Raw genomic sequence first — 26,008 nt, forward strand, 5'->3', positions numbered from 1 at the left:
TTGTGAGTTGGAGCCCCACATTGGATGTAGGGATTACTTAAAAGTAACAAAATCTTTTTTTTTTATTTTTTAATGTTTATTTATTTTTGAGAGAGAGAGAGAAACAGAGTATGAGCATGGGAGGGGCAGAGAGAGCGGGAGACACAGAATCTGAAGCAGACTCCAGGCTCTGAGCTGTCAGCACAGAGCCCGACGCGGGGCTTGAACTCACGAACCACAAGATCATGACCTGAGCCAAAGTCAGAGGCTTAACCAACTGAGCCACCCAGGCACCCCCCAAAATAACAAAATCTTAAAAAAAAAGTGTGGGAGTTTGATGTTTGGAATTATTTGTTTGTTTGTTTTACTTGTCTTGGATCTTGGATATCTAAAAGTGCCCCTTTTCTACCTTATACTCAATTGGTAGTGTAGCTGGGTATAGAATTTTTGATTGGAAGTTATTAAGCCTTCAGCATTTGGAAGGTATTGCTTCACTATCTTCTAGCTTCCAGGGCTGTTGTTGAGAAATCCAAACCCATTTTGATTTCCGTTCCTTTGCATGAGACCAATTTCTTGCCTCTGGAAACTATAGACTCTTCTTTGTTCATAGGTTTCTATGCCTTGATGTGACCTATTTTATCCATTGTGCTGGACACTCCATGAGTCTTTAAATCTGGAAACTCATATCATACAGGTTGGGGGGATTTCTTGAATTATATCACTGATGATGGTTTCTCTGTCTCATTTGCTCTCTCTCTGAGAAGAGAGGGCATTATTATTATTTGAGAAATTATTCAGATGTTGCATCTCCTATACTGGATCTCTAATTTCTCAACTTTTCTATTTTTTCTCTTTGTCCTTTTGCTTTACTTTCTGGGAAGTCTTCCAACCCTTCTATTTATTTGTTAATATCAACTATCATTTTTTTTTAATTTCCAAGAACTCTTTTGTGGCTCCCTGAATCTTCATGTTTTATAACGTCCCGTTCCTGTTTCATAGACATAATGTTGTCTGCTATCTCTTTAAGGAATTTAGTAATTGTTTTTGTTCTGCTTTGTTTTGCTTTCTTCTCCTTATATAGTCTCTTTCCTCCAAGTTGTTTTTTTGTGTTTGGCTAGTTGGTTGATTCTGCGTCTATCATGTTAGAAGCTCTCCTCAGATGTCTTGAAATCCTAATTGTCTAGTCATATTTAAAAGAGATTAAAAAGCTGAGTTGGTGGAGGTTATCAACTGGGAGCCTCATAATCGTGCTCTGGTTATCCTGTTGATGGGGACGAATGTCCCCATCTTTAGCTCTTTCCTCTTGGGCTGGTCAGATTGCAGGGAAGGGGCAGAAAAAGAGGGAGACACAGAATCCGAAGCAGGCTCCGGGCTCTGAGCTGTCAGCACAGAACCCCATGTGGGGCTTGAACCCATGAACCGTGAGATCATGACCTGAGCTGGAGTCGGATGCTTAACCAACTGAGCCACCCAGGCGCCCCAGGAACAGTCTATTTTTTTTTTAATTTTTTTTAACATTTATGTTAGTTTTGAGACAGAGACAAAGCACGAATGGGGGAAGGTCAGAGAGAGAGGGAGACACAGAATCTGAAACAGGCTCCAGTCTCTGAGCGGTCAGCACAGAGCCCGACGCGGGGCTCGAACTCATGGACCGTGAGATCATGACCTGAGCCGAAGTCGGACGCTTAACCAACTGAGCGTCTTAGGATGTCTTGAAATCCTAATTGTCTAGTCATCCCAGGCGCCCCAGGAACAGTCTATTTTAAAACTCACCCTTCCATCTGTCATTTTTCTCTGGCAATAGACAGTAGCTGCCTGCATTTCTTTCCAGCTCAGAAATAACCTTTTAAAACAGACTCCTTCCATCCAGCACATTTGTAAGACAAAACATTTCCATACCTTGACAATGCTTTGCTCACCTTCCGCTCCAAGAACCAACACATGACATCAGGACATATTGACTTCCACTATGTAGTTAGGTTGTCACGCAAAGGATACAGAAATGCCTCCCTACTTTCTTCATCTCTGTCTCCTTGCCACGGCCGCTGCCTCTGTCTGGGACCGTCACCGATCCTTCACATCTGAGAATTTCTGACATCATTTACAGAAAGTCGGTGTCACTATCCCAGGGAAGACAGTTTAACAAACTTTAGAGAAAGAAGACAGTAACGCCATAACTGTTCCTTAGGCTTAAACTTGTCAAGCAACAATTCTGATATTTTGAGTTCAACACACTGCCATTCCAATATTTATTATTATTATTATTATTATTATTATTATTATCATTATTATATATGGGAGACAATGGTGCTATGGATGCTAGGAAAAGATGTTGGGGTATATATCCCTGCTTAGAATCAGGACACCAGACAAAATCTGCTTTCACTCTCTGGGTCAGCGTAAACATTTTAAAAGGTTGCTGAGATTTTTCTCAAGATTTCTTCTTCTTGATGGAGTGTCCTCACTCATTCACTGGGGGAGACCCAAGAGCCTCCCTACTTTTCTCGTCTTCCTCCCTCCCTCTAAGCCTCAGTTTCCCCACCTGTCTGCCTGATGAGGGAAGTGAACCAGAGGATAAGCTCTGAGGTCCCCACGAGCTCACAGTCCAAGCCCTTCTAGGGAGGGGAAAGGTTGGGTCACGCCCTCAGTCTGGACGTCTCTGCCTCTCCCCGTGGACTGTGGGTTCCCGAGGGCTCCTATGGGCTCTTTTCATCCGTGAAGACACAGAAAAGGAAGGGCAGGAAGCTCCTAAGAGAGGACTTCTCAGCCCATTCACAAGGAGAGTAGGGGCTGCAGGGGAAGAAGTTAGACAGAAGTTGGGGCCAGACAGCAGGCTGATGCTTTCGCATGTAATCGGGTTTCTGACCCAGCCCTCCTTAGCTGTTCTGGGTGACCTTGGCCCAGCCTCCGCCAGCCCACAGGCACAGGTAGCCCATGGAGTCATTTTGGTGAACCCCTAGTCTGCCGGCTGAGAGCCCCTGAACTGTCTACTGCTTTTCTCTGTGGTCCTAGACTTGGTGTGTAGCCTACAGGTGGAAGGGAGAACCTACAGGACCTCGAAAGCCTGACACAGGACGCACACAGGCAGCTGGGAGGAGGCAAGGAGCCCAGCGCCATCGCCTTTTACTGCCCAAAGACTGGCTTGAATGCTTCATGCCCAGGTCACACATTTACTGCTCCACACAGTCTCCTCTTGGCCCTTTCCAGCCTCATGCATTCATGCACCCGTTCATGCATTCTTCAAGGCAGCTCCGTTTGTAGAAAACCCTTCCTGTGCTGTCGAATCCTGCCTCTGTAGATGACTAACTGCCTTTGGGCAGGTAGCAGAACTCAGCAGTCTGCCTCATGTGCAACGAGGACAGGGGTGCTGCGAGCATTAGACCCCGTGCAGGTGAAGAGCCCGAGGCTGCAGAGTCGCAGTTCTGCAAACAGGCACGGCGGCCCGGCTTTAAAGTCTTGCGAGCCCAAAGCAGGTAGGAGAGGAGCGAGCCCACGAGAAACCAGGGCTTGGGTGACACACAAATAGGATTCCCGTGCAAAACAGGGCTCACAAGGGCCTCCCTGTCGCCTGGACAGTGAAAGGAAAGCGGATCGGCTTCTCCAAAGGCGACCTTTGTGCCTGTAGGCACAAAGACTTGAGCACTCGGCCTTGGGAGGAAAGACTAGCGCGGGAAAGTGGCAACAAGTCCCGGCACCCTGGGAGGGAGAGGCGGGCGGCTGCGGCAGGAAGGGGAGGAGGAGGAGACAGAGGAGGGGACAGGCCGGCCCAACTCGTGCTCGCCCGCGCAGGGCGGAGCCCGGGCTCGCCCGCCCGCAGGTGAGCTAGCCGGGGAGGAGCCGGTGCCAGGCTCAGGCGCCCGCGGCCGCCGCTCCGAGCCACTGGCCACAGCCGCTTCCCCCGCCGAGGCCGAGGCGCCCCGGAGCCATGGCCGGCCAGACCCGCGAGGCCACAATCGCACTGCTGGGGGTCCTGCTGCTCGCCGCCGTGCGCCCGGGAGCTGGTGAGTGCGGTGCGGCGGTAGCGGGTGGCGCTGGGCGGTGGAAGCGGCCGGAGAGCGGGCGCCCGGCGGAGGGTGCGGGGGATGCTGAGCCGGGGTGGGGGCGACACAGTCGGGATGCATGGACGGCGCGGGGTCCCCGGGACCGCCCGGCGCCTGGGCGCGCCGCGTCGGGCAAAGTGGCCGTGCCCTCCTGGATTTCGAGCGACCTCGCCCTGGGCGCAGGCCGCGGCACATGGGAGTGTCCCCGAGCGGGGAGCCCGGCGGTCGCGGGGATGAGCCCGGCGCCGACGGCTCAGGAAGAGAAAAGCGCGCGCCCCAGCTGAGGCCCGGGGACCTGCCGCGCATCGGGGGCTTTACCTGAGTGCTTGGGGGGCGCCGGGGCTGGCCGTGGGGAGGGAGCTTTCCTCTCTCGGCCCACCCTCTACCTCCTCACCTGGGGCTGGAAGAAGGGGCAAGAAAACAGCGGTTTGGCCCCGGTAGCGCACGGGAATCACCCTTTTCCCGGTCCGCACGCCCCATTCTAGCGCTCTCGAAGTTCCGGAAAATTAATTTGAAAATGGAAGCGCCAGGCTGGAGAAGGGTCCCGGCGTTCTTGCCACGGGGGCGGTGAGCTCCCGCCCCTCGTGCCTCAGGGTAGTGTTTGTACTTTGACCCCGCGAGGGGGTCGGCGAGGGGACGTTCCGGAGAGGTGTGTGAATTTCCAGTTGATTCCGTTGTGCGCTGGGACCGCCGCCTCCCCGCTGCGGGTGCGCGCTCCTGTGCCTGCGGGCTCGGGAAGTAGATCGAAACGTAGAAATAACCGGGGTTCTTCGTGTAAGAACTTGATTCGAAGCCTTTCCTGAGGCTAGCCCAGGTTTTGTGATTTCTAAAGAGTTATCCGGGAGGCGAGTGGGGTCTTGGATTATTCTTTGGTGCCCCTAAGGGGGCGTTTGCATTCGGCGGGTAGGTAGATTAGGGTACATTAAGTTCAGGAATAAAACGAAGCGGGCGTGGTGGACTTTGGCGTTCTGGCAACTGCCGTCATTGCAAACCTCCAGGAAAGCTTCCTGGTTCCTTTCTCCAACGGCATCAGGTGACATATTACTTACTGTACATTCCCTAGACCATTTTAAGACCACATTTAAAGCCTTGTGCCCGTATGCATATCTCTTGTAATACAAATTTACCGGAAGACTGCATTTTCAAGATTTCCTTTGAAGAAAAAAAAAAAAATCCGTCTAAGAATAAAGAGTGATTTCGCCGGTGAAAATGCGTGTACATGTGTGTGAGAGAAAAATGTGTGCCCATCACACTTGGGAGCTGTACTGAAACTCGGAATTGTCTGAGGTGTTTCCAGTTGTCTGTCATGACCAGGAGTCCCCCAGTAAGAATATGGTGTAAATCAAGGCATTACCAATGCCAAGGATGACTAGGCTGGCCTGAACGGGCCTCTGTTAACTGATTTCTCCCTTTGGCCTGGAGACGCTGCCATTTTGGCCTACAGCACTGTCGCTTTCTTCTAGGAAGTTGTTGACTGTCGGAGCGAGCTCTCATGGTTCAGGTATCAACACGGGGAAGCCTAGGGACTTCCCACCTCACTTTCCAAAATCTTCCTGTGGTCTCCGGAATTGGCTGTGTGTGGCCACCTCGCTGGCCTGAACTGGGGGCTGCGTCTTGGAGGTTGGAGCCGTTTCAGAGGACGGCCGCTTTGCCTGACGTCTTGGGGTTGGCCTAACAGGTAGGGGTCTTTGAGAAGTTCCTGGAGCCTGTCCAGAGAAGATGGAAAAAGCCGGAGAGGCCGGCACAGTGGATTTGTTTTTTAAATCCCTGAGCTCTCTTAATGAAGACGGCCCAGTGAACATGAATAAAGCTGGTGTCCCTGCAGAACTGAACTGCAAAGGGAAAGTTAATGTCTTGGTGTGATGTGTTGGGGTGGGTGTGGTATAAGCCCCCGCTCCCCCACTTCCAAGAGTGAAGGACTGGTTAAGTTGGAATCAGAACGGTGGTAAAACCTCGACTTCCTGGCTTTTGAAGAATTGCTGAGTGGGGCTCCTGGGCGGCTCGGTTTTCTGAGCCTCCGACTCTGGCTCCGGTCATGATCTCGCGCGGTTCACGAGTTCAAGGCCCCCCGCGTCGGGCTCTGTGCTGACAGCTCGGAGCCTGGAGCCTGCTTCGGGTTCTGTGTCTCCTTCGCTCTCTGCCCCTCCCCCACTTGCATTCCATCTCTCTGAAACATAAACAAACATTTAAAAAAAAAATTTTTTTTTTAAAAAGAGAGAATTGCTGAGATACCAGTCTGGGTTCTGTGACCCCATTCTTGCCGCCATCGTGTTTCACCAGAAATGTGAGCAAGCATCAAATGATGTGTTCGCTGACCCCGGATGAGTCTGCGTCTTCGTCATTCTTTGGATTCAAATGAGCAGCTGGTAGCTGTTGTCTGGAATGTGTAACTGGTAGGAGTGATGAGTCTCCCTCACCCCCACAGATTTTCGTGGTTCAGGGTCAGAGAGGGCCACTCTGCTGACCCGGAGGATGTGCTCTGAGGCTGGCCCGTCAGCCTCAGGGTTCACCTCAGATGCTGCCATTTTGTCTGTGAAGAAGGAACCCTGCCCCCCTCCACGCTCTTCTGGGGGGTTCTCCCGGGCTATCAACGTAGGAGAAGAAGGTCGAAAGCAACAATTAAAATATCTCACGTAGTATATAGTTGCTGTAGAAAAATTGGTAATACATATAACCAAAATGAAAAAAAAAAATAATCTGTAAGCAAAGCACATTGGTCACTTTGGTACAGTCTTATCGTGTGCGTGTGTGCGCCCAAAACCAGACCTGGGACCATCCATCGTATGGCTTTAACCAGCCCCCTACAGGTGGACATTTAGGCGGTTTCCCACTTTTCCTGCTAAAAAAACAGAACGTGTCCAACAGTAGGGGACCGACCGCCTGTGTCCATTTTGATAGGTCTGTTCAGTGAAAAGACATCGAAAGTGACGTGGTGTGGATTCTATAATGACATCAGATGATGTCGTCTCTGTGTTGCCGAGGTTATAAAATAGAAGCTGGATTGTCCCATTTTGATGTATCCGAGCATGAGTTCTTGTCGGCTATATTGCTCTGCACACTTCCTTGACGATCCTGTCCGACTGAAACTCTGGGAATAGAATTGCTGGCATGGAGAGTAGAGAAAATGCTCAGGCTTTGGAGACATCCCGCCTTGTGGCCCTATGGAGAGCTCGTCCTGTGGTCCTGGTGTACGTTCGGGCCGGCGTGTGCCGGTCCCTGGTTCCCACACTATCAGGCTGATCTCATAGATGTCAGTGACATCTATGGAAGAAGAAGCCTTTTCCTCCCTTTAGTTCAGCAAGTTGGGTCTGAACGGTGTTGGTGGATGTTCGAGAATCTTAGGAGCACCCCAGCTAAGCGATTATGTTGCTGAAACACACACACACACACACACACACACACGCAACAGAATGGAGCCCCTTGACTTATAACACAAGCCTCACCTGCGGGTTTGGACGGGGGCGAGGGTGGGGTTTGCTGGTCAGGATTCATGATTGCGGTCAAGGTGGGTGGGGCAGCGGGGGAGGTCAGGACCCCTGCTAGGGAAGACCCATGGCTAAGGCTGTCCACCTGAGTGATGAAGAACAGTTCATACCCTTTAATTATCATTCTAAGTGATAAAAATTCTCCCACAAATTATTTCAAACCACTTCCTACAGCCTTGTAATTAGCCCGTCACCTTCTCCCAGGCAGCTGGCAACGTTCTAGACAATCGGGCCGGGAGAGCAGGGTTTCCTACCTCACCCCTTTGTAGCCTTGAGTTTGTATTTCAGGACATCATTTTTAAAAATCACTAACCACTGCTTGTAATAACGAACACGTACTGCTCTGTGGCAGCCGCCCTTCTGAGTGTTTTATGTGCAAGCATCTCCCGTTTACCGTCAGTGATGTTTTCTTTAAAACCACACATGCTGCACAAACACACTAACCGATGCCCTGCGTCTCACGATTTCACACGGGAGACATGGTAACAACCCCAACCCCCATTTGGAAATATGGCATTTCCAAAAGCCATATATATACAGGGGAACCTGGGGGGCTCAGTCAGTTAAGCATCCGGCTTCGGCTCAGGTCATGATCTCGCAGTTCATGAGTTCGAGCCCCCCCATCGGGCTCTGTGCTGACAGCTCAGAGCCTGGAGCCTGCTTTGGGTTCTGTGTCTTCCTCGCTCTCTGCCCCTCCCCTGCTCACACTCTCTCTCTCTCAAAAAATAAACATGAAAAAAATTTTTTTTAATGTTTAAAACAAAACACTGAGTGTTGTGTTCATATTTGTTCTGCGGATGTGTATGTGCTTTTAATACTCAGTTTAAAGACTGTGCTCCGAAACACCTGTACATGGTAACAAAAATTCCAGTCGTACAAAAGGGTACGTGGGAAGAAGTATGTCCCCTTCCACCTCTGACCCCGGACTTTCACCTAGAAGCAGCCACGGTTTCTTGTGCATTGTTCCTGAGCAATTCTACGCAAGCACAACTTCATAAATGTGCGTACGTCCCTTCTTTACACAGCCAGACCATAACCATGGTATATGGCATGGGATGTGTCTCATATGCTCCTGGAGTTTGCTCACTTAGCAATCCATCTTGTTGCTCGCTCCATATCAGAACATATGGGGGCTGCCGTTCTTTTTGATGGCCACGTAATATTCCTGGCCGTGGGCATGCCGTGTGGTGTCACCAGCCTCTTACTGCTGGGTTGTTTCCAGTCTTTTGTTTTTAATTTTTTTTTTTAATGTTTATTTATTTTTGAGAGAGAGAGAGAGACAGACAGACAGAGCATGAGTCGGGGAGGGGCAAAGAGAGAGGGACACACAGAATCCGAAGCAGGCTCCAGGCTCCGAGCTGTCAGCACAGAGCCCGACGCGGGGCTCGAGCTCACGGACCGTGAGATCATGACCTGAGCCGAAGTCGGACGCTCAACCGACTGAGCCACCCAGGCGCCCCCAGTCTTTTGTGTTTATAGAGAGTTTCAGTTGCCATATTTGCAGTTGTCTTTTTTAGGAATATAGACTAGTGTATCTGTGGGTGCACTCCCCGGAGGAGGGAATTACTGGGTCAAAGAGTTTGTACAGAAAGTGTCCGGGAACAAATGGAGGAAAGTGAGTCACAGAAGTGAGGCAACTCCCCCAAGGTCACAGCTAATAAGCGGGGGTGCCATCCGTGAACCTGGGCAGACTCATTTCAGAGCCCAGGCTCTGTCCCTCCCCGCACTGCCGTTTTCTCCTTCCTTCCTTCCTTCCTTCCTTCCTTCCTTCCTTCCTTCCATCCTTCCAGGTGAAACTAACCCTAAGTTTTACTCAAGAGAAACGGTTTGAACTTCCTTTTAAATATTGACTTTTGATGACGTGCTCAAGAAGACTTGAGGACAGGCGTGGGCCCTGGGAGCTCCTCCCGGGTCTACGTCGAGTTGCACTGCATCACGTTCGTTCTTGCTGACTTTGACATCGGCGAGTCTAGCGGCGGCAGGTGTAAGACTAAGCCGCAAACCCAACCGTGTGCGATGGCTCACACACGACAGGTGTTTATTTCTTGCTCAGATGAGACCCCAAACAGGGGACCTCCTCCAAGCAGTGATGAGGACCCAGAGTCCTTTGACTTCCTGTCTCTGCCGCCTTCAGCATGTGTCCTGTCCTCCGTGCTCATCCACGTCACGCTGACAGAAGGAAGAAGAGTGCAGAGGGGCTCCCGTGGGAGTCTTGACGCCTGAGCACGGAAGCCGTTTCACATCCGTTGTGTGGCCGTTCTCTTGGCTCCAGACCAGTGGCCTGGCCCCATCCCAGTGGAAGGGAGACCGGAATGTCGTCTCGATGGGACCCCGGAAGAAGTTAGCGTTGTCCAGTTGGCAAGACCGTGGGCAAAGTGGGGAGAGCACCCCACTTAAGAGTGAGGACGCGTGGCTGTAACCTCAAGTCTTATCGACAGCGAGCTTTATGACTTGGGAGAGTCGCCTCGCCTCTCTGGGCCTCGCTTTTCCGGTCTTTGACATAGGGGCTTGGACCATGCAGAGGAAGTACCAGCCCTAATCTTTTCTGCCGAAGCTGATCTGTGGACCTGCTGGAGACCCCTGAGCTGAGGGAACAGCTCAGGCAGGTTCGTATCCAACCCCCGTGAAGTTTCTGGCTAGAACTGTGCCTGGCACATAGCTAGCATTGAATAAATTACGTGTGGAATGAACAGATAGGTACTCCGGGTCAACCATCAAAGCGAGTCTTTTTAGGAGGGAATGAGCACAGAGGAGTTAGAGGACTTCTGGGGCACCCGGGTGGCCCGGTCGGTTGGGTGTCCGACGTCGGCTCGGGTCATGATCTCACGGTTCGTGAGATCAAGCCCCGTGTCGGGCTCTGTCCTGACAGACATAATCTCTGCTTCAGGTTCTGTGTCTCCCTCTCTCTCTCCCCTTCCCCCGCCCGCTCTGTCTCTCTCATGCGCTCTCTCAAAAATAAATAAAAAACATTAAAAAAAATTTTTTTAAAAGTTAGATGACTTCTTCAAGTCGCACTGTTGGAAGGGGCTGAGGACCAGAAGTGCTAACTCCCAGATCTTCTGGCTCCAGCTCTGATGCAAATCAGACAGAAAAAGAAGAGGAGGGAAGCTGGGTCCTGGAAAGTAGAAAAAAGAGAATGTGGATGGGCAGAGGGAACCACAGCTCTCTGTGTCCCTGCAGGGGGTGGGGGAGACCTCCCTGGTATCCGGCCGGGGTCTCTACCTCAGGCCAGGACCTGGGGTCTTCACTAAGTCTCTGCTGGTCCCCCAAAAACGTGTGCTCAGGAGGCAGTGGATGGGGGTGTGGGTGGGTCTGCAGGAATGCAATCCCACTTCTGGAAACCTTCAAGGGAATCTCCAGGAAACGACGAGGACTTGCTTGTGATACAATGAAGGAAGCAGGGAATAAAGTCATGTGTGTGTAGGGCAACTCGTGTCAGCTTGCTGTCCTTCTGTCTGTATCTCATAGGAGCTCAGGACAAAAGACTGGAAGGACGCCCCACCAAAAGGGTCTGGCCGCTTGGGGTGGCTCAACAGAGTCCTCTTGTACAAAGGACAGTTCGTCAGTAGCAGTAAGGACGGTGACAAGGACTCCATGTTATCCCACGTGTTCTCCCCATTTGACCCACCATTGCCCCACCGTCTCCTAACCGGGTTGGTTGGGTTTGGTTTTCTTTACATTGTGATGCTGAATTTGCAAGAGAAGGCAATAGAGTATCAGAATTGACCCTCACTTCACAAACTTGTAGGAAATTAGAAGCTCTTTCTTCGGGTACTGGACTTAAAAAATAATATGCACGTCTCAGTTCTCTCCCGAGTGGAGCCCAAGACAAGGGCACCACTGGAAACCTCTCTGGTCTGACTTTGCCAGGGAGGGGCCGCCCTCTTGGACCAGCTGTCCATCCTGCCAGATGGACACACAGCTCACGACCCTGAGGCCATTAAACACCTTGCGGCAGCGTGTGAACGCGTGTAAGTAATAAATTTGGAAACATCTTGCCAGAATAAATTAAAACTGTCCCATAAGCACAGATGATATAGCTTTCTTTTTTTTTTTAATTTGCTTTTTTAATGTTTATTTTTGAGAAAGAGAGAGACAGCCAGAGCACAAGCGGGAGGAGGGGCAGAGAGAGAAGGAGACACAGAATGGGAAGCAGGCTCCAGGCTCCGAGCTGTCAGCACAGAGCCCGACGTGGGGCTCGAACTCACGAACCGCGAGATCGTGACCTGAGCCGAAGTCGGACGCTCGACCGACAGAGCCACCCAGGTGCCCCAGCGTAGCTTTCTTGAAGTTTTAAGTGAAGTGCAGATACTTCTGACCCTCGGTGACAGAAGATCAGAGGCTTCGGGGTGTCCTGATTCCACCACCTGCTAGCTAGACAGTTTGCGCTGGTCACTTAGCCTCCCTAGGACTAAGTCCTCAGTTCCAAACGAGGACACCGCAGCACCTCGTGGGTGGGTCGAATGGAATCACGGCTGTAAACCACCCAGCACTAAGGTCGGGCCTGAAATGCATTCCTCGGTGAATGCGAATTGCCATTTTCTTCGATAACTTGAGCTGAACCCAGGAAGAACTTGGAGTTTGCAGCAGAGTCTGCCTGGACCAAACTGCCAGGGCAGAGTCTGAGTAACCGGGTCGCTCGTGGGAGACAATTGACATTGTTCTCGGGCTTCTCCTACCACACAGTGCTTTGGATACTCTCCCGGTGCAATTGACTTTGGGCACGTGTGAAGACATCTTGGGAGAAGTTCCTAGAAGAGAAGCTGCTGGATTAAAAACTGCAAGAAGCTGGGGCACCAGGGTGGCTTAGTTGGGGAAGCATCCAACTCCTGATTTCGGCTCAGGTCGTGAGCCAGTTGTGAGATCGAGCCCGACGTCGAGTGTAAAGCCTGCTTGGGATTCTCTCTCTCTCTCTCTCTCTCTCTCTCAAAATAAATAAGCATTTTTTTTAAACTGCAAGAAGTTGTCCTCAATGATACAAGTTTTTAAAAATTGTTTGCAAGTGAACACAGACACACATGCACACACACACACACACACACACACACTTCCTGTTAACCAGGGAACTGACCAGACCAGTTTTCTATAACTTCAATGCCAGGCCCAATTATTCTGAGACATGAATGTGAACACCCCAGGAGGCTTCTGAGGATTACAGCTGTTCTCATGAGCAGGTGTCATACTCCAAGACTGGGCTGGAGGGTGCCAGGCCGCAAAAGCCGAGTTGGACCCCTGCCTTTAATCCTCTCCGAGAGATGGAGGATTGCTCAACTGGCCCAGAAGTTGCTGACAATCTTATCAGGCACTTCAGCCTTGGGCTAAACGTGTCGGGAGCAAGTTCTCAACTTGTCAGAACACAGAAGATGTTTTTCAAATTGTGAACGGTGCTGGGTCGTCTTGCAGAAGCCCGTCACAACCCAGTGTAGCCGAACCCCTGGCATTAACATCTCCCAGCCTCCCTGGTCTCTCCCCGTGTGGGGAGTACAGTCCGAGTCGTGACCAGGAACCTGGGACCCGGGGAAGGCGTACCCCACCAGCGCCTTGAAACCCTAGATAAGCATGGTTTGCTCCTTGTGCTGGTGGTTGGAGACTGGAAACAACCCAAACATCCATCATTAGAAGCCTGGTTAAATAAATGATGGCACATCCCAGCAGTGGGTGCTACACAGCCATATAAGGCCACTGGGTAGCTCTCGGTGTACGGATGGGGGGTGACCCCCAAGATATATTATGGAGAGGAAAACATACGGTTCAGAACAGTGAATAAAGCATGTTGCCTTTTGGCAAAAGGAAATGAAATAAAATAAAATAGGGGTGGCATATAGATACAGACTTGCGTATTCACAGATTTCCTGTACAAGGACACGCAAACCGGTGTCAGGGGTTGCCCCTGGCAAGAACACCAGGTTCAAGATAAGAGTGAGACTTTTTAGCGGTCAAAACTCATTTTTGTTTTTTTGGGTTTTTGGTTTTTTTTTTTTTCTTTTTACCTTGTGCTTCGTGTATTATTTAATTTAAATGTAAACCATATTTTTCAGCTTTTATGAAGACACACAGAGGCACCTGAGTGGCTCAGTCAGCTGAGGGTCCAACACTTGGTTTAGGCTCAGGTTGTGATCTCACCGTTCATGAGTTCGAGCCCTGCATCAGGCCCTGGGCTGACAGCTCAGAGGCTGGAGCTTGCTTCGGATTCTGTATCTCCCTCTCTCTGCTTCCCCACCCCCCGCCCCCGGCGCCGGCCACCGCACCCCTGCTCATGCTCTGTCTCTCTCTGTCTCTCAAAAATAAACATTAAAAAAATTGAAATTAAAAAAGTAGTTTTAAATTAAGAAAACATCCAAAGGCAGGTACGGGTATAGCAATCAATAGTAATGGTTTGTGAAAACACAGATATCATGAATGTAGATACTGTCTTCAAAAAGTCTGCAGTTGCTTCCTGCAGGAATTGGGTTGTGTAGAAATATTAAGTCACTAGGAATTGGGGAACTGATGACCAAAGCTGCCTTCTCCACTTGGAACGACATTTCTAGAAGAGGAAATTGCTACGCTTCCCTCCTGTCTGCTTTTAGAGCATAGCACTGAGCAGGCCTGGAGAATTTGATTTCTGCCTAGAAAATCTTTGAAAGTTCCAGTCTAATCTTAGGCCATTTGGTAATAAACCCCATCCATCCACAGATCTTGGAGGCCCCCTATGCTAGACGGTGGACATTCAGAGGTAGGAACCACCAGTCCCTCGCTCTCCAGGGACTCATCATGCAGAAGGGATTCAAACATGGGAACTAGGGGCTACAAATTGGTGGCCTAGAGGTCTTGGCCCAGTTCTGTTGGATGTGTTTTGGAAAAAAAGCTGACTGACCAAATATTCAGTAAAGCATGCACCTTCTGTTGCAGCAAAGACACTGTGTTGGCTTTTCTTGTTTACGTTGCTTGCCTGGGTCCCCGAAAGCAGGAGTCTGAGACACTGTCCAATGTGATAACTACTCTTCAAAGATATATATGTATAAAAACCACAGTAAAGGTACGGGATGGAGAATAGCTTTCATAGACAGGAGAAGAGAAGGCAGAGGACAAGGTGTTCTCCTGGTGTCTGAGGTCTGTGGGCCATCACAGGAAACCATGAGGCTGGCCCTGGAGTGAAAGTGTGGCTCTGTCATTTGTTACCAGTAATCCCACTGTGTTGTCCTGGTATTTCGAGAGCATTCTGCCACCATCTCCGAAAAGGACAACTTGCTACGCGAGCCACTATCTGGAAAACACTATCCTTCAACACGCAGATGGCCGAGAGACACATGAAACGATGCTCAACATCACTCATCATCAGGGGAATGCAAGTCAAAGCTACAGTGAGATACTGCCTCACACCTGTCAGAATGGCTAAGAGCAATGACACAAGAAACAACAGGTGTTGGCGAGGATGCAGGGAAAGGGGAATCCTTCTGCACTGCTGGTGGGAATGCAAACTGGTGCAGCCACTCTGGAAAACAGTATAGAGGTTCCTCAAAAAGTTAAAAACAGAGCTACCCTGTGATGAAACAATCACATGGCTAGGTCTTTACCCAGAGAATACAAAAATACTAATTCCAAGGGATACACGCACCCCGAGGTTTAGAGCAGCATTATCTACAACAGTCAGAGTATGGAAACAGCCCGGGTGCTCGTCGATTGATGAATAGATAAAGATGGGGTGTATATATACAATGGAATATTACTCAGTCATGAGAGGAAAGAATGAAATCTTGACATTAGCAATGGCGTGGATGGAGCTAGAGAGTATCATGCTAAACAAAATAAGTTAGGCAGAGAAAGACAAATACTGTAGGATTTGACTCATATGTGGAATTTAAGAAACCAAACAAATGAGCAAAGGGGAAAAAAGAGAGAGGCAAACCAAGAAACGGACCCTTAACTATAGACAACACACTAATGGTGACCAAAAGAGAGGTGGATGGGGGGGGTGGGGGGACAAGCGATGGATATTAAGGAGTGCACTTGCGGGGCGCCTGGGTGGCTCAGTCAGTTGAGCGTCTGACTTCGGCTCAGGTCATGATCTCGCGGTCTGTGAGTTCGAGCCCCACGTTGGGCTCTGTGCTGACCGCTCGGAGCCTGCTTCCGATTCTGTGTCTCCCTCTCTCTCTGCCCCTCCCCTGCTCATGCTCTGTCTCTCTCTGTCTCAAAAATAAATAAAACATTTTTTAAAAAAGGAGTGCATTTGCTGTGATGAGCGCCGGCTGTTGTATAGAATTGTTGAATCGCTACGTTGTACACTTGAAACTAATATTACACTGTATGTTAACTCACTGGAATTTATCCATTTTTTTCAGTTTGTTTATTTATTTATTTTGAAGGGGGAGCGGGAAGGGCAGAGAGAGGTGGGAGAGAGAGAGAGAATCCCAAGCAGGCTCCGCTCTGTCAGTGCAGAGTCCGCTGACGCGGGGCTTGACGTCACGACCGTGAGATCGTGACCTGAGCTGAAATCAAGAGTCAGACACTTAACCAACTGAGCCACCCAGGCACCCCTGGAATTTATTTTTTTTAATGTTTGTGTATTTTTGAGAGAGAGAGAATGCACGCATGCAGGCTGGGGAGAGACAGACAATCCAAAGCAGGCTCCGTGCTGTCAGCACAGAGCCTGGATGCAGGGCTCAGACTCACGACCCGTGAGATCATGACCTGAGCCGAAATCAAATGCTTAACCGGCTGAGCCACCCAGGTGGCCCGGTTAACTAACTGGAATTTAAATTAAAACTTTAAAAAAAGAGTGATCCTTCAAAGTGTGATTTACAACTGGAGACCAGCTATAGGAGCAAAACCGAATGCAGTTAAATGAAGATTAAATGCCTCATCGCTCTGGGATTTTATCTGGATTTGTTCCCATCTCCCCCCCCTCCCTCCCCCGCCCCTTCTTTCCTTGGAAATAGCACTTAGCAGTAGGACCAACTCCAGATGTAAGGAATATGGTTCACGAAAAGGGAAGTGCTCTGAACCACAGTCTCTCCCTCCCTTTCAGTGCTAACCATCTGCCTCTTTTCTTCCACCTGCCGACACGATGTGCTTGGGAACCAGGCTCCTCAAAAGCCTCATCTCAACATTCATGGTCCTTCGACCTTGTTTTTTACGTCCCTGAATTTTTAGCGTAATTGTCTTGAGATCGCTGGCTAGTCCCCTACTGGCCAATGTGACCATCCTTGTTGATCTAACTCTTTGTGTGATGGTGGGGCTCCTATAATATCCATTCTTCTTGATTTAAGACCTTCCGTGCCAATATCTTTCATACCATCCGTCCTCATGGACATAACACCTTCCGTAGCAACAGTTCGTGTTGGTATAGCACCTTCCGTAACGACCTTCCTCGTTGGTGAGACACCTTCGGTGGTGGTTGACCTTGTTGACACAACACCTTCCAGAATCACCATGCTCTGATGTAACGTATTCCAGAATGTTCCTCCCTGTGGATGTAACACCTCCTGCACTAGCCCCCGTTGGGGAGGAAAGCACGCGTCTGTCTGGCCCCAAAGATTTCCTGCAGCGTGCAGCCTTTCTTTGCTGGCCAGTTTTACTCTGGCCTTACCCGGACTGCCAGAGGAATCACTTCATTGACCTGGCCTGTAGCCGTTTGAGAGAGCTTCATTCAGAGACGTATTCTCCAAGTCAGGCTGTGTGGATTGCTCTGCACTAGGGCAGAGGGCAGGGTAGATATTCAGAGCGGCTGTCAGAAAAACAAACACGCACACTTCTCTCTGTGTTGGTGGTGTTGAGTGCTACAGACGGAAGCAGGTCCCTCTGACTGCTGCCCCCTCTCTAACGGGGGTGGGGGTGGGGGCAAACGCTTGGGCCCAGGCTGCCCAGCAGCCCATGACCTTGAGGGTGAAGTAGCAGCCATGCGTGGGCTTTGCCGTCAGGCAGTCCCGGGTTTGAATCTCAGGCATGCATCTTCCCAGCTGTGAATGTGAACAGTTTACCTAAAGGATACCTATAGGAAGTATCTGGCACGTAGCAGGTGCCGAACAGATGGGGTGGTAAATTACTGCCGTCATTCCCAGAAGCCCCCTCCGTTTGGCCAGCCCTACACAGCCTAACGCCTCTGGGCTCTTGGGGTATGAAGGCCAGGCTTCCCACCGGATCTGTCCCTGATTTCTGGTTGGCATCTGAGGACCCTCTTCTTGCTCTGGCTCTGCCCACAAGACCAGGTGAGATGAGCAGCCGTGAGCCCTCTTGACCACAGCACCCCCTTCCCTCTGACCCACCCTCCCTGTCACCTTCTAGCGTCTGGATACTAACGTTTTACGGTGAATACAATGTGTTTAGACATCCTCACTGATGTACCCTTCCATCAAAGCTGTCCACTTGGCATCACATCATAACGGCAGCTCAGCTCAGAAGGGAAGGTTCCGCGCCCTAGACAGTACTGTATACTTATCCAAACCCCTTTCCTTGAGCAGCTCAGCATGTCCTGCCTGGTACCCTATCTGGTTACAAGTTCTACACGGGTTTTCTACTGCCACATAACAAATTGTCACAAACTTAGTGGCCTATGACAAAGTCCAGACAAGATGTGGACGGCTCCTTGGCTCAGTCTCACTAGGCCAAAATCAAGATGTTGGCCAGGCTGTGTTCTCATCTAGAGCCCGGCTCCTCTTCTGCGTTCACACGGTTGTAGCAGAATTCAGTGCTTTGTGGCGGGTAAGTCCAAGGTACTCCCGCTCACAGCAATTAGAGGCCACTCAAACTTCCCACCATGTGGCCCCCGCCGTCTTCAAAACCAGCTACAGAGAATCTACCTCTAGGCGAATTCCTTTTTCTCCAGGAAAAGCCCAAACTCTTCTAGGGGTTCAACTGATTAGGTCAGGCCCACCAGGATAAAGTTGACCTGGCCCTACAACATCAGTTAATCACATGAATGATATGCCTTGATATTTGGAGTCCTTTCCACACTCGAGGGGAGGAGTACCTACAGGGCACGGGGTCTCTGGGGTCACCTTGAGATTCTGCCTACCACAAGGTTCAGAAGCTCAGGGGCTTGGTCCCGTCTGTGTGGATGGAAGTGATATTCTTTGCACTTACACATGTGGTCTCACTGAGGTACTTGTAGAAGTCCCGTGTGGTTCATGTTTGTGGCCAAATATTACAGATGAGAAATCTGCAGTTTAATGAGGTAAGATGGGGGGCGCCCGGGTGGCTCAGTCGGTTAAGCAAGACTTTGGCTCAGGTCATGATTTCACAGCTCGTGAGTTCAAGCCCCGCGTCGGGCTCTGTGCTGACAGCTCAGAGCCTGAAGCCTGCTTCGGATTCTGTGTCTCCCTCTCTCTCTGCCCCTCCCCTGCTTGCACTCTGTCTCTCTCTCAAAAATAAACATTAAAAAAATAAAATAAAATAAAATAAAATAAAATAAAATAAAATAAGGAGGTAAGGTGGCTTGTCCAAAGCGGCCCAGCCAAGCGTGGCCCCAGCGATGACCGCAGAGACTGGGCTCATGAGGCAGGGAGGGTTACTCACATCAGACTGAGTGACAGAGGTCAAGACTCTAGTGGCCCCCAGCACAGGGCAGGCCCAAATAGAACCTTCTCTCCTGCTGCCCCTCCCTGCTCCCTCATGACGGACCTGCAAAGCTGCAGGCCAACCTAAATCAAAGACAGATTTTTTTTTTTTTTAAGTTTATTTATTTATTTATTTCTGAGAGAGAGAGAATCCCAAGCAGGCTCCACTAGCATGGAGCCCGATGCGGGGCTCAAACCCACAAACCCTGAGTCATGACCTGAGCCGAAACCAAGAGCCCGACGCTCAACCCACTGAGCCCCCCAGGCGCCCCTCAAAGGTGGATGTTTCCATAATGAGGCATTTCCCTGCTGCCTCCCTACCCCCATCTCTTCACGTTATCTTTGAGGGACAGTGAATAATAAGATGGAAAGAGGCTGATATAACCTTCTGGAAAAGCCCATTTTAAACGAAACTTACTTTAAGATTAACCAGCGCTTGGCTTCTGTTCGGACAAGTAAGAGCGTCTTCATGGATATTGTTGCTAATCGCCAAGGAATGCGGGCCTGTCAGAACACTGGTCACCGTAGCCCGTTGTTGGGCCTGCGGCACCGGGAAGGTCAGGGTCGCTGAGTGCTACCCTGCTAGTGGCTAGCAGGCTGAGGGACGCTCTGACCGGCTGCGTTTCAGAGAAATGCTCCTGCTTCTTTTTTTCATAACCTTTTCCCATCTTCTGAGTCTCCTAGTTTATTGACACCGTTTTTCGGTTCAGAGAAAGCTTCCTCCCCCTTCTCGCAAAGCGAATATCGTGTGTAGCTATGAGTTTGAGCCTGTGTCCTTTTGCTCACTCTTGGGTTGTTACTCAAATCAGCGGTCAGCGATGCTCAGGTTGAAAAGCAAAGCCCGCCTACCACGTGACGCCCGGTGAGATGAGCGAGATGCAAAAGGACAACTAGTGAGTGTCCCCCTCCCACTTATGCGAGGTCCTTAGAGGAGTCAAATCCATAGAGACAGAAAGATCAGTGGGTGCCAGGGGCTGGGGGAGGGGAACGGGGAGTTAGTGTCCAATGGGGACAGAGTTTCAGTTTGGGAAGATGAAAATATTCTGGAGATGGGTGGCGGGGGTGGTTTCACAATAACGTGAATATATAGACTTAATGCCACTGAATTGTACCCTTTAAAGTGATTAATCAGGGGCGCCTGGGTGGCTCGGTCGGTTAAGCGTCCGACTTCGGCTCAGGTCGTGATCTCGCGGTTCGTGGGTTCGAGCCCCGCGTCGGGCTCTGTGCGGACAGCTTGGAGCCTGGAACCTGCTTCAGATTCTGTGTCTCCCTCTTTCTCTGCCCCTCCCCTGCTCACGCTCTGTCTCTCTCTCTCTCTCAAAAATAAGTAAACATTATTTTTTTTTTTTAAATGGCTACCATGGTAAAATTTCTGTTATGCTTACTTTACCACAATTTTAAAAAGGGGGGGAAAGTGTGTGGGATTTATTCATGGGTAGCAGACGGATGAATACTCTTTTCCCAAAATTTTCAAAGTTTATTTATTTATTCTGAGAGACAGGAGAGAGAGAGAGAGCATGAGCAGGGGAGGTGCGGAGGGAGAGGGACAGAAAGAGAATCCTAAACAGGTTGGCATTGTTAGCACAGAGCCCGACGTGGGGCTCGAACACCCAAACTGCGAGATCCTGACCTGAGCTGAACCCAGGAGTCGGACACTTAACCGACTGCACCACCCAGGCGCCCTGTTTTCCATTTTCTTTCTTATTTTTTTACCACAATGAAGAAAAAAGAGTGGAGCACACGTTACGATCCCCAGGCTTGCTTGGTAAATGTACCGATGTATCTGCTTCTAACGGTGGCCTTAGAGGAAATCTTGGACACACCCCACAGCATCCCCCCTTCCACAAGCCTAACTCGCTACGCTCCTGGTTGTGTGGACAAGACCCCATGCCCAGCACCCTGCGGTCACAAAGAGGGACTCAGGAGGGTTTAGTGCATGCCTGGAAGGATAGAGCGGGATGGGGGGGGGGGGGGGTTGAGTCTCTCATCAGAGCACATTCCAAACAGTTAGCTATTGTTTCTCTGAATTTTCAAAACTGTTTTATTGAGGCGCACACGAGGATACGTAAATCTTAAGTATACAGCTTGATACATTTTCCAGATGTATATACACTTATACATACACATTTATACGTGTGTGTATGCCCTTCCAGCACCCCAGAATTTTCCTCTTCTCCCTTCCTACTTAATATCTGTCCCCCAGGCATTCGCTGTTCTGACTTATGCCAGCATAGGTTGGCTTTGTCTTCTGGAACTTGATATGACTGGAATCATATACTATGTAGTCTTTTGTGTGTGCTTTCTTGTTTAACCATCTTGCTGCTCACTTTCTGTTTTGTTTTGTTTTGTTACTGTTTATTTATCTTTGGGAGAGAAAGAGACAGAGCACCAGCAGGGGAGGGGCAGAGAGATCATGACCTGAGCCGAAGTCATACGCTTAACCGACTGAGCCACCCAGGTGCCCCTGGTTTGTTTTGTTTTGTTTTCTTGTTTTAATTGTTTAATGTTTATTTATTTTTGAGAGAGAGAGCATGAGCGGGGGAGGGCAGAGAGAGACACACACACACACACACACACACACACACACACACATAGAATTCAAAGCAGGCTCCAGGCTCTGAGCTGTCCATACAGGGCCTGATGCAGGGCTCGATCTCGTGAACCGCGAGATTGTTTTGGTTTAAAGTCTATTTATTTATTTTGAGATAGAGAGACTGGGAGTTGGGGAGGGGCAGAGAGAGGCAGAGAGAATCCCAAACAGGCTCCACACTGCCAGCACAGAGCCCGACATGGGGCTCGAACTCACGAACCGTGAGATCGTGACCTGAGCCGACACCAAGAGTCGGCCGCTCAACCCGAACAGCTAATCCCTGGTGGTTAGGTGGGGCCAGTGGAACAAAGTGCTTTAGGGCGGGAACACCGAAGAAATTGGAGATTCAGCAACTTGTAAACATTTAGCAGTTGGGAAAAGGGAACTATGGGCCTCCTGTCCTGAATATGTCCGTGAGCAGACATACGGATGCGTTTTAGAATCTTCTTCTTTGATTCTTCCCCATCCATCCTTGTGATCCTTACTGACTTTCACAGTCGTGCTAGCTCATACTTCAGGGTCTGACAGAAGGAATCTTTTTAACATTTCATAAAATGGAAATGTGGTTCAAACTGGCCTTATGGCATTGGAACATACCATCATGAGTTATTTACAGTGGTTATAAGCTGAGTTATGTGTGTTACTTAATTCTGCAATTCCCATGTTCAAAGTCTGTTATTATTTTCCTCCCTCTGTGGCCCTCTTTGAGATCATTCCTTCGCCCAGTGCACTTTGACTCAATCTGGAGTTAAATGTGAAAGTCCATGTTTTGGGTTGGCAAGAAGCCTTAAAATGGCCATGGTCCCAGAGCGATTTATACATAGATGTGTGCATTTGCTCTAGACCGGGGCCCAGACCGTCCACAGCCTGGTTGTGCGTCTCTCACATGCATCTCTAATATGGTGTGCATCTTTGATCATAAAAGGGAAGGGATGCAGGGCCACCTGGGAGGCTCAGGCTGTTGAGCGTCCCACTTCGGCTCAGGTCACGATCTCACAGTTGGTGAGTTCAAGCCCCGCATCGGGCTGTCTGCTGTCAGCGTGGGGCTCGCTTTGGATCCTCTGTTTCCCTCTCTCTGCCCCTTCTCCACTTGCACTCTCTGTCTCTCTCTCAAAAATAAATAAACATTGGGGTGCCTGGGTGGCTCAGTCGGTTAAGCGTCCAACTTCAGCTCAGGTCACGATCTCACGGTCCGTGAGTTCGAGCCCCGCGTCGGGCTCTGTGCTGACAGCTCAGAGCCTGGAGCCTGTTTCAGATTCTGTGTCTCCCTCTCTCTGACCCTCCCCTGTTCATGCTCTGTCTCTCTCTGTCTCAAAAATAAATAAACGTTAAAAAAAAATTTTTTTAATAAATAAACATTAAAAAGAGAGAGAGAGAAGGATACAGCAGAAGGGCTTGGATATGCACACTGATCACCACGTTAGAAAAATAATTCAAAACACAAGCCCCGAAAATTGTCCATGGCTAGCATCCCCTTTAGAGGATCATTCAGTTACTTTAGAAAATAAACAACTTGCATCGGTGCATATAAATTTCTTTCCTGAAGAGTTTAGGAATTAAGACAAGGAAATGGATGGGTGGACACAACAGCCCCCTGTTTTGATAGACTGTTCCCCAAGTCGAGTTGACTCCCCAACCCCTGTTACAGGTTCCTTGTAACATTGTTCTTTGAACTTCAGTTTACTGTGTCCTCTAGGATTGCTCTAAGAGCCATGGAAATGGTAAACTTTTTTTTATTATTTTTTTAATGTTTATTTTTGAGAAAGAGAGAGAGAGAGAGAGTGAGAGAACATGAGCGGGGGAAGGGCAGAGAGAGAAGGAGACACAGAATCGGAAGCAGGCTCCAGGCTCTGAGCTGTCAGCACAGAACCCAGCGTGGGGCTCGAACCCACGAACCGTGAGATCATGACGTGAGCCGAAGTCAGACGCTTAAACTGACAGAGCCACCCAGGCACCCCAAAACTATTTTTTAATGTTTATTTATTTATTTTTGAGAGAGAGAGAGAGGGAGCAGTAAGGGGCAGCGAGAGAGGGAGAGAGAGAATCCCAAGCAGGCTCCGAGCTGTCTGAGCAGAGCCTGACGTGGGACTCGATCTCACGAATCGTGAGAGCGTGACCTGAACTGAAATCAAGAGTTGGACGCTTAACGGACTGAGCCACCCAGGCGCCCCTGGGGAACTTTAAATCTGAAGTTTAAATTCAGACTACAGTTTCAAAGTACTTTGACATGATGAATGATTTCTAATAATGCAGGGTGCCTATTTAGCCGTTTTAAACAAACACCTTTCCCTTCTGACATCCTGGAGATTCCCCCCCCCCCCCCCCCGGACAGACAGCAGCTGGGACATGTTCTACTCCGTCCTGACTTTGTCGGTGAGAGCAAGACATTGTCATCACCAGGTTCCTGGCCGTGTGTGGAACTCCCTGGGCAGGACGAGGTTTGCAGAGTATTCATCTGGCAAGTGCTGGGCTCCAGGGTCATACCGCGTGGCCGCAAAACCCGGCCCCACCCCTACCTGGACAAATTCCTTAATCCCTCAGAGCCTCAGTTTCTTCATTTGGAGAATGGGGGATGATGTTAGCACCCACTCTGTGGGATGGTTGCGGAGATTTTTAAACACCGAAGACGAGCACGAAGGCTGCCCGTACTAATCAGTCGCTGAATATTCATTGTAATCATCGCCTGGGCAAGCCAGGTGCCTAGATTCCAGAGGCTTCTCACTCAGGAGAGACTGATTAGTTCCTTGGGTTGTGTCCTGGTTTATGTGGATGTGAGAGATTCGCTCTTTCCGGGTAGGCAGGTGGGTGACTTCCTGCCATTGGGAAGACAGTCCCTTCAGTTCACCAGTATGTAAACAGACCTGGCCAGGTCGCTGCCAGATGGACATAGGGGGTTCTAAACCAGTTATCCCCTCCACTGTCTGCAGGGCTTCACTGCCCCGGGTCCACCGATTAGTAAGACTCTGAATTTGATGGTAGGACAGACTGGCACCCCCTCCCTACAGCGGACCCCACTAAATAGGTTATGTTGGTGGTGATGCCCAGCTCCTTGGTGTCGATCAGCAACTCACTGCGCGTTGTGAGAAACAGCAGCTCCTGGGCACCTGGGGAGCTTAGTCGGTTAAGCGTCCGACTTCGGCTCAGGTCATGATCTCACGGTTTGTGAGTTCGAGCCCCACATTGGGCTCTGTGCTGACGGCTCGGAGCCTGGAGCCTGCTTCCGATTCTGTGTCTCCCTCTCTCTCTGCCCCTCCCCTGCTCGTGCTCTGTCTCTGTCTCTCTCTCTCTCTGTCTCTGTCTCTCAAAAATAAATGAAGAAAGGAAGGAAAGAGAAGAGAGGAGAGGAGGGGAGGAGAGGAAAACAGCAGTTCCTCCTCCTTCCGTTGGTTGACTTGACCAACCTTGACAGCCTCCAGGAGGGCAGCTCGGTGTGGTAGAATGGACGGGGCAAGGATGCTGGGGTCCAACCAGCATGTCCCAGCTGCCTCCCGTGTCTGGGAAACATGGGGAAGTGAAAGTCACTTCTCTGAGCTGCAAAGTGTTGCAGAAATCTAATGAGTCAACACCTACAGAAAGGCTTTGATAAGCAATGAATAGGGCCAGGCCAGGGCAGGGAAGGCGTGGAAAATCTAAGGAGGCCTCCGTGCTTGCACAACCCTGAGAGCGAATGTCCTCCTTCAGGTTTGCCCCAAGGTGCCTTACCGGCCTCACCCTTGCCCCCGCCCAGCCCTGGGCTTTAGACTGTCAACAGCAATAGCAGCTAACCTTGATCGACTACCTGGCACATTAATACCTCTTTTCATCCTTACAACGGCTCTTGTATTATCCTCATCGGCAGATGAGGAAAGTGAGGCACAGAGAAGCTAAGGAATTTGTCCAAGGACACACAGCCGGTAGAGCCAGGAATCCATCCCACGCAGGGAGATTCTAGAATCTAAGCTCTTAACCATTATGCAAAGCTGCTAAGTTATGCTGGTCCACTGGGGGAAGCCCAAATTCCCTGGCCACAACCACGCCCCTTCCCAGCCTGTCCCCTGCCTCTGTCTCTGCCTCTTCTACCCACATTTCCCTGGGCCTCCAGCCAAAACAAGCGCCATGGAGTGGCCCCAAGGGAGCCACGTTCTTCATACCTCTGTCTTCGCACCTGCTGTTGGCCTCCCCCGATCCTTCCCGACACCCATCTCGCTGTCCCTGACTGGCAAACCCCTATTTATTTTTCGAGACCCATCTTAAGTCGTGCCTCCTCTGTGAAGCCTTCCCGGACCACCACCCCTAGACAGTTAATAGCTGACCCTCAGCGTCTCCAGAGTACCTTGACTTTCCTTGGTGCCTAAGGTTACTGACTATCAGGTAGGGTCTGGTGGGGCAGACAAGCAAATG

General features: G+C 50.1%; 1 protein-coding gene across 2 annotated transcripts in view; it reads left to right on the top strand.

Moving 5' to 3' along the window:
- Window positions 1-3,790: 3,790 nt before the first annotated feature.
- The window catches only part of CDCP1 (CUB domain containing protein 1), a 56,499-nt gene continuing 34,281 nt past the window's right edge, over window positions 3,791-26,008 (top strand). For both annotated transcript variants that reach the window (XM_058727258.1, XM_058727259.1), the window contains exon 1: window positions 3,791-3,980. In XM_058727258.1, coding sequence (XP_058583241.1) covers window positions 3,905-3,980 — 76 coding nt within the window. In that variant the 5' untranslated portion in view covers window positions 3,791-3,904. The remainder of the gene's footprint in view (window positions 3,981-26,008) is intronic.

The sequence above is a fragment of the Neofelis nebulosa genome, chromosome 4 (assembly GCF_028018385.1).
Source record: "Neofelis nebulosa isolate mNeoNeb1 chromosome 4, mNeoNeb1.pri, whole genome shotgun sequence".
NCBI lineage: Eukaryota > Metazoa > Chordata > Mammalia > Carnivora > Felidae > Neofelis > Neofelis nebulosa.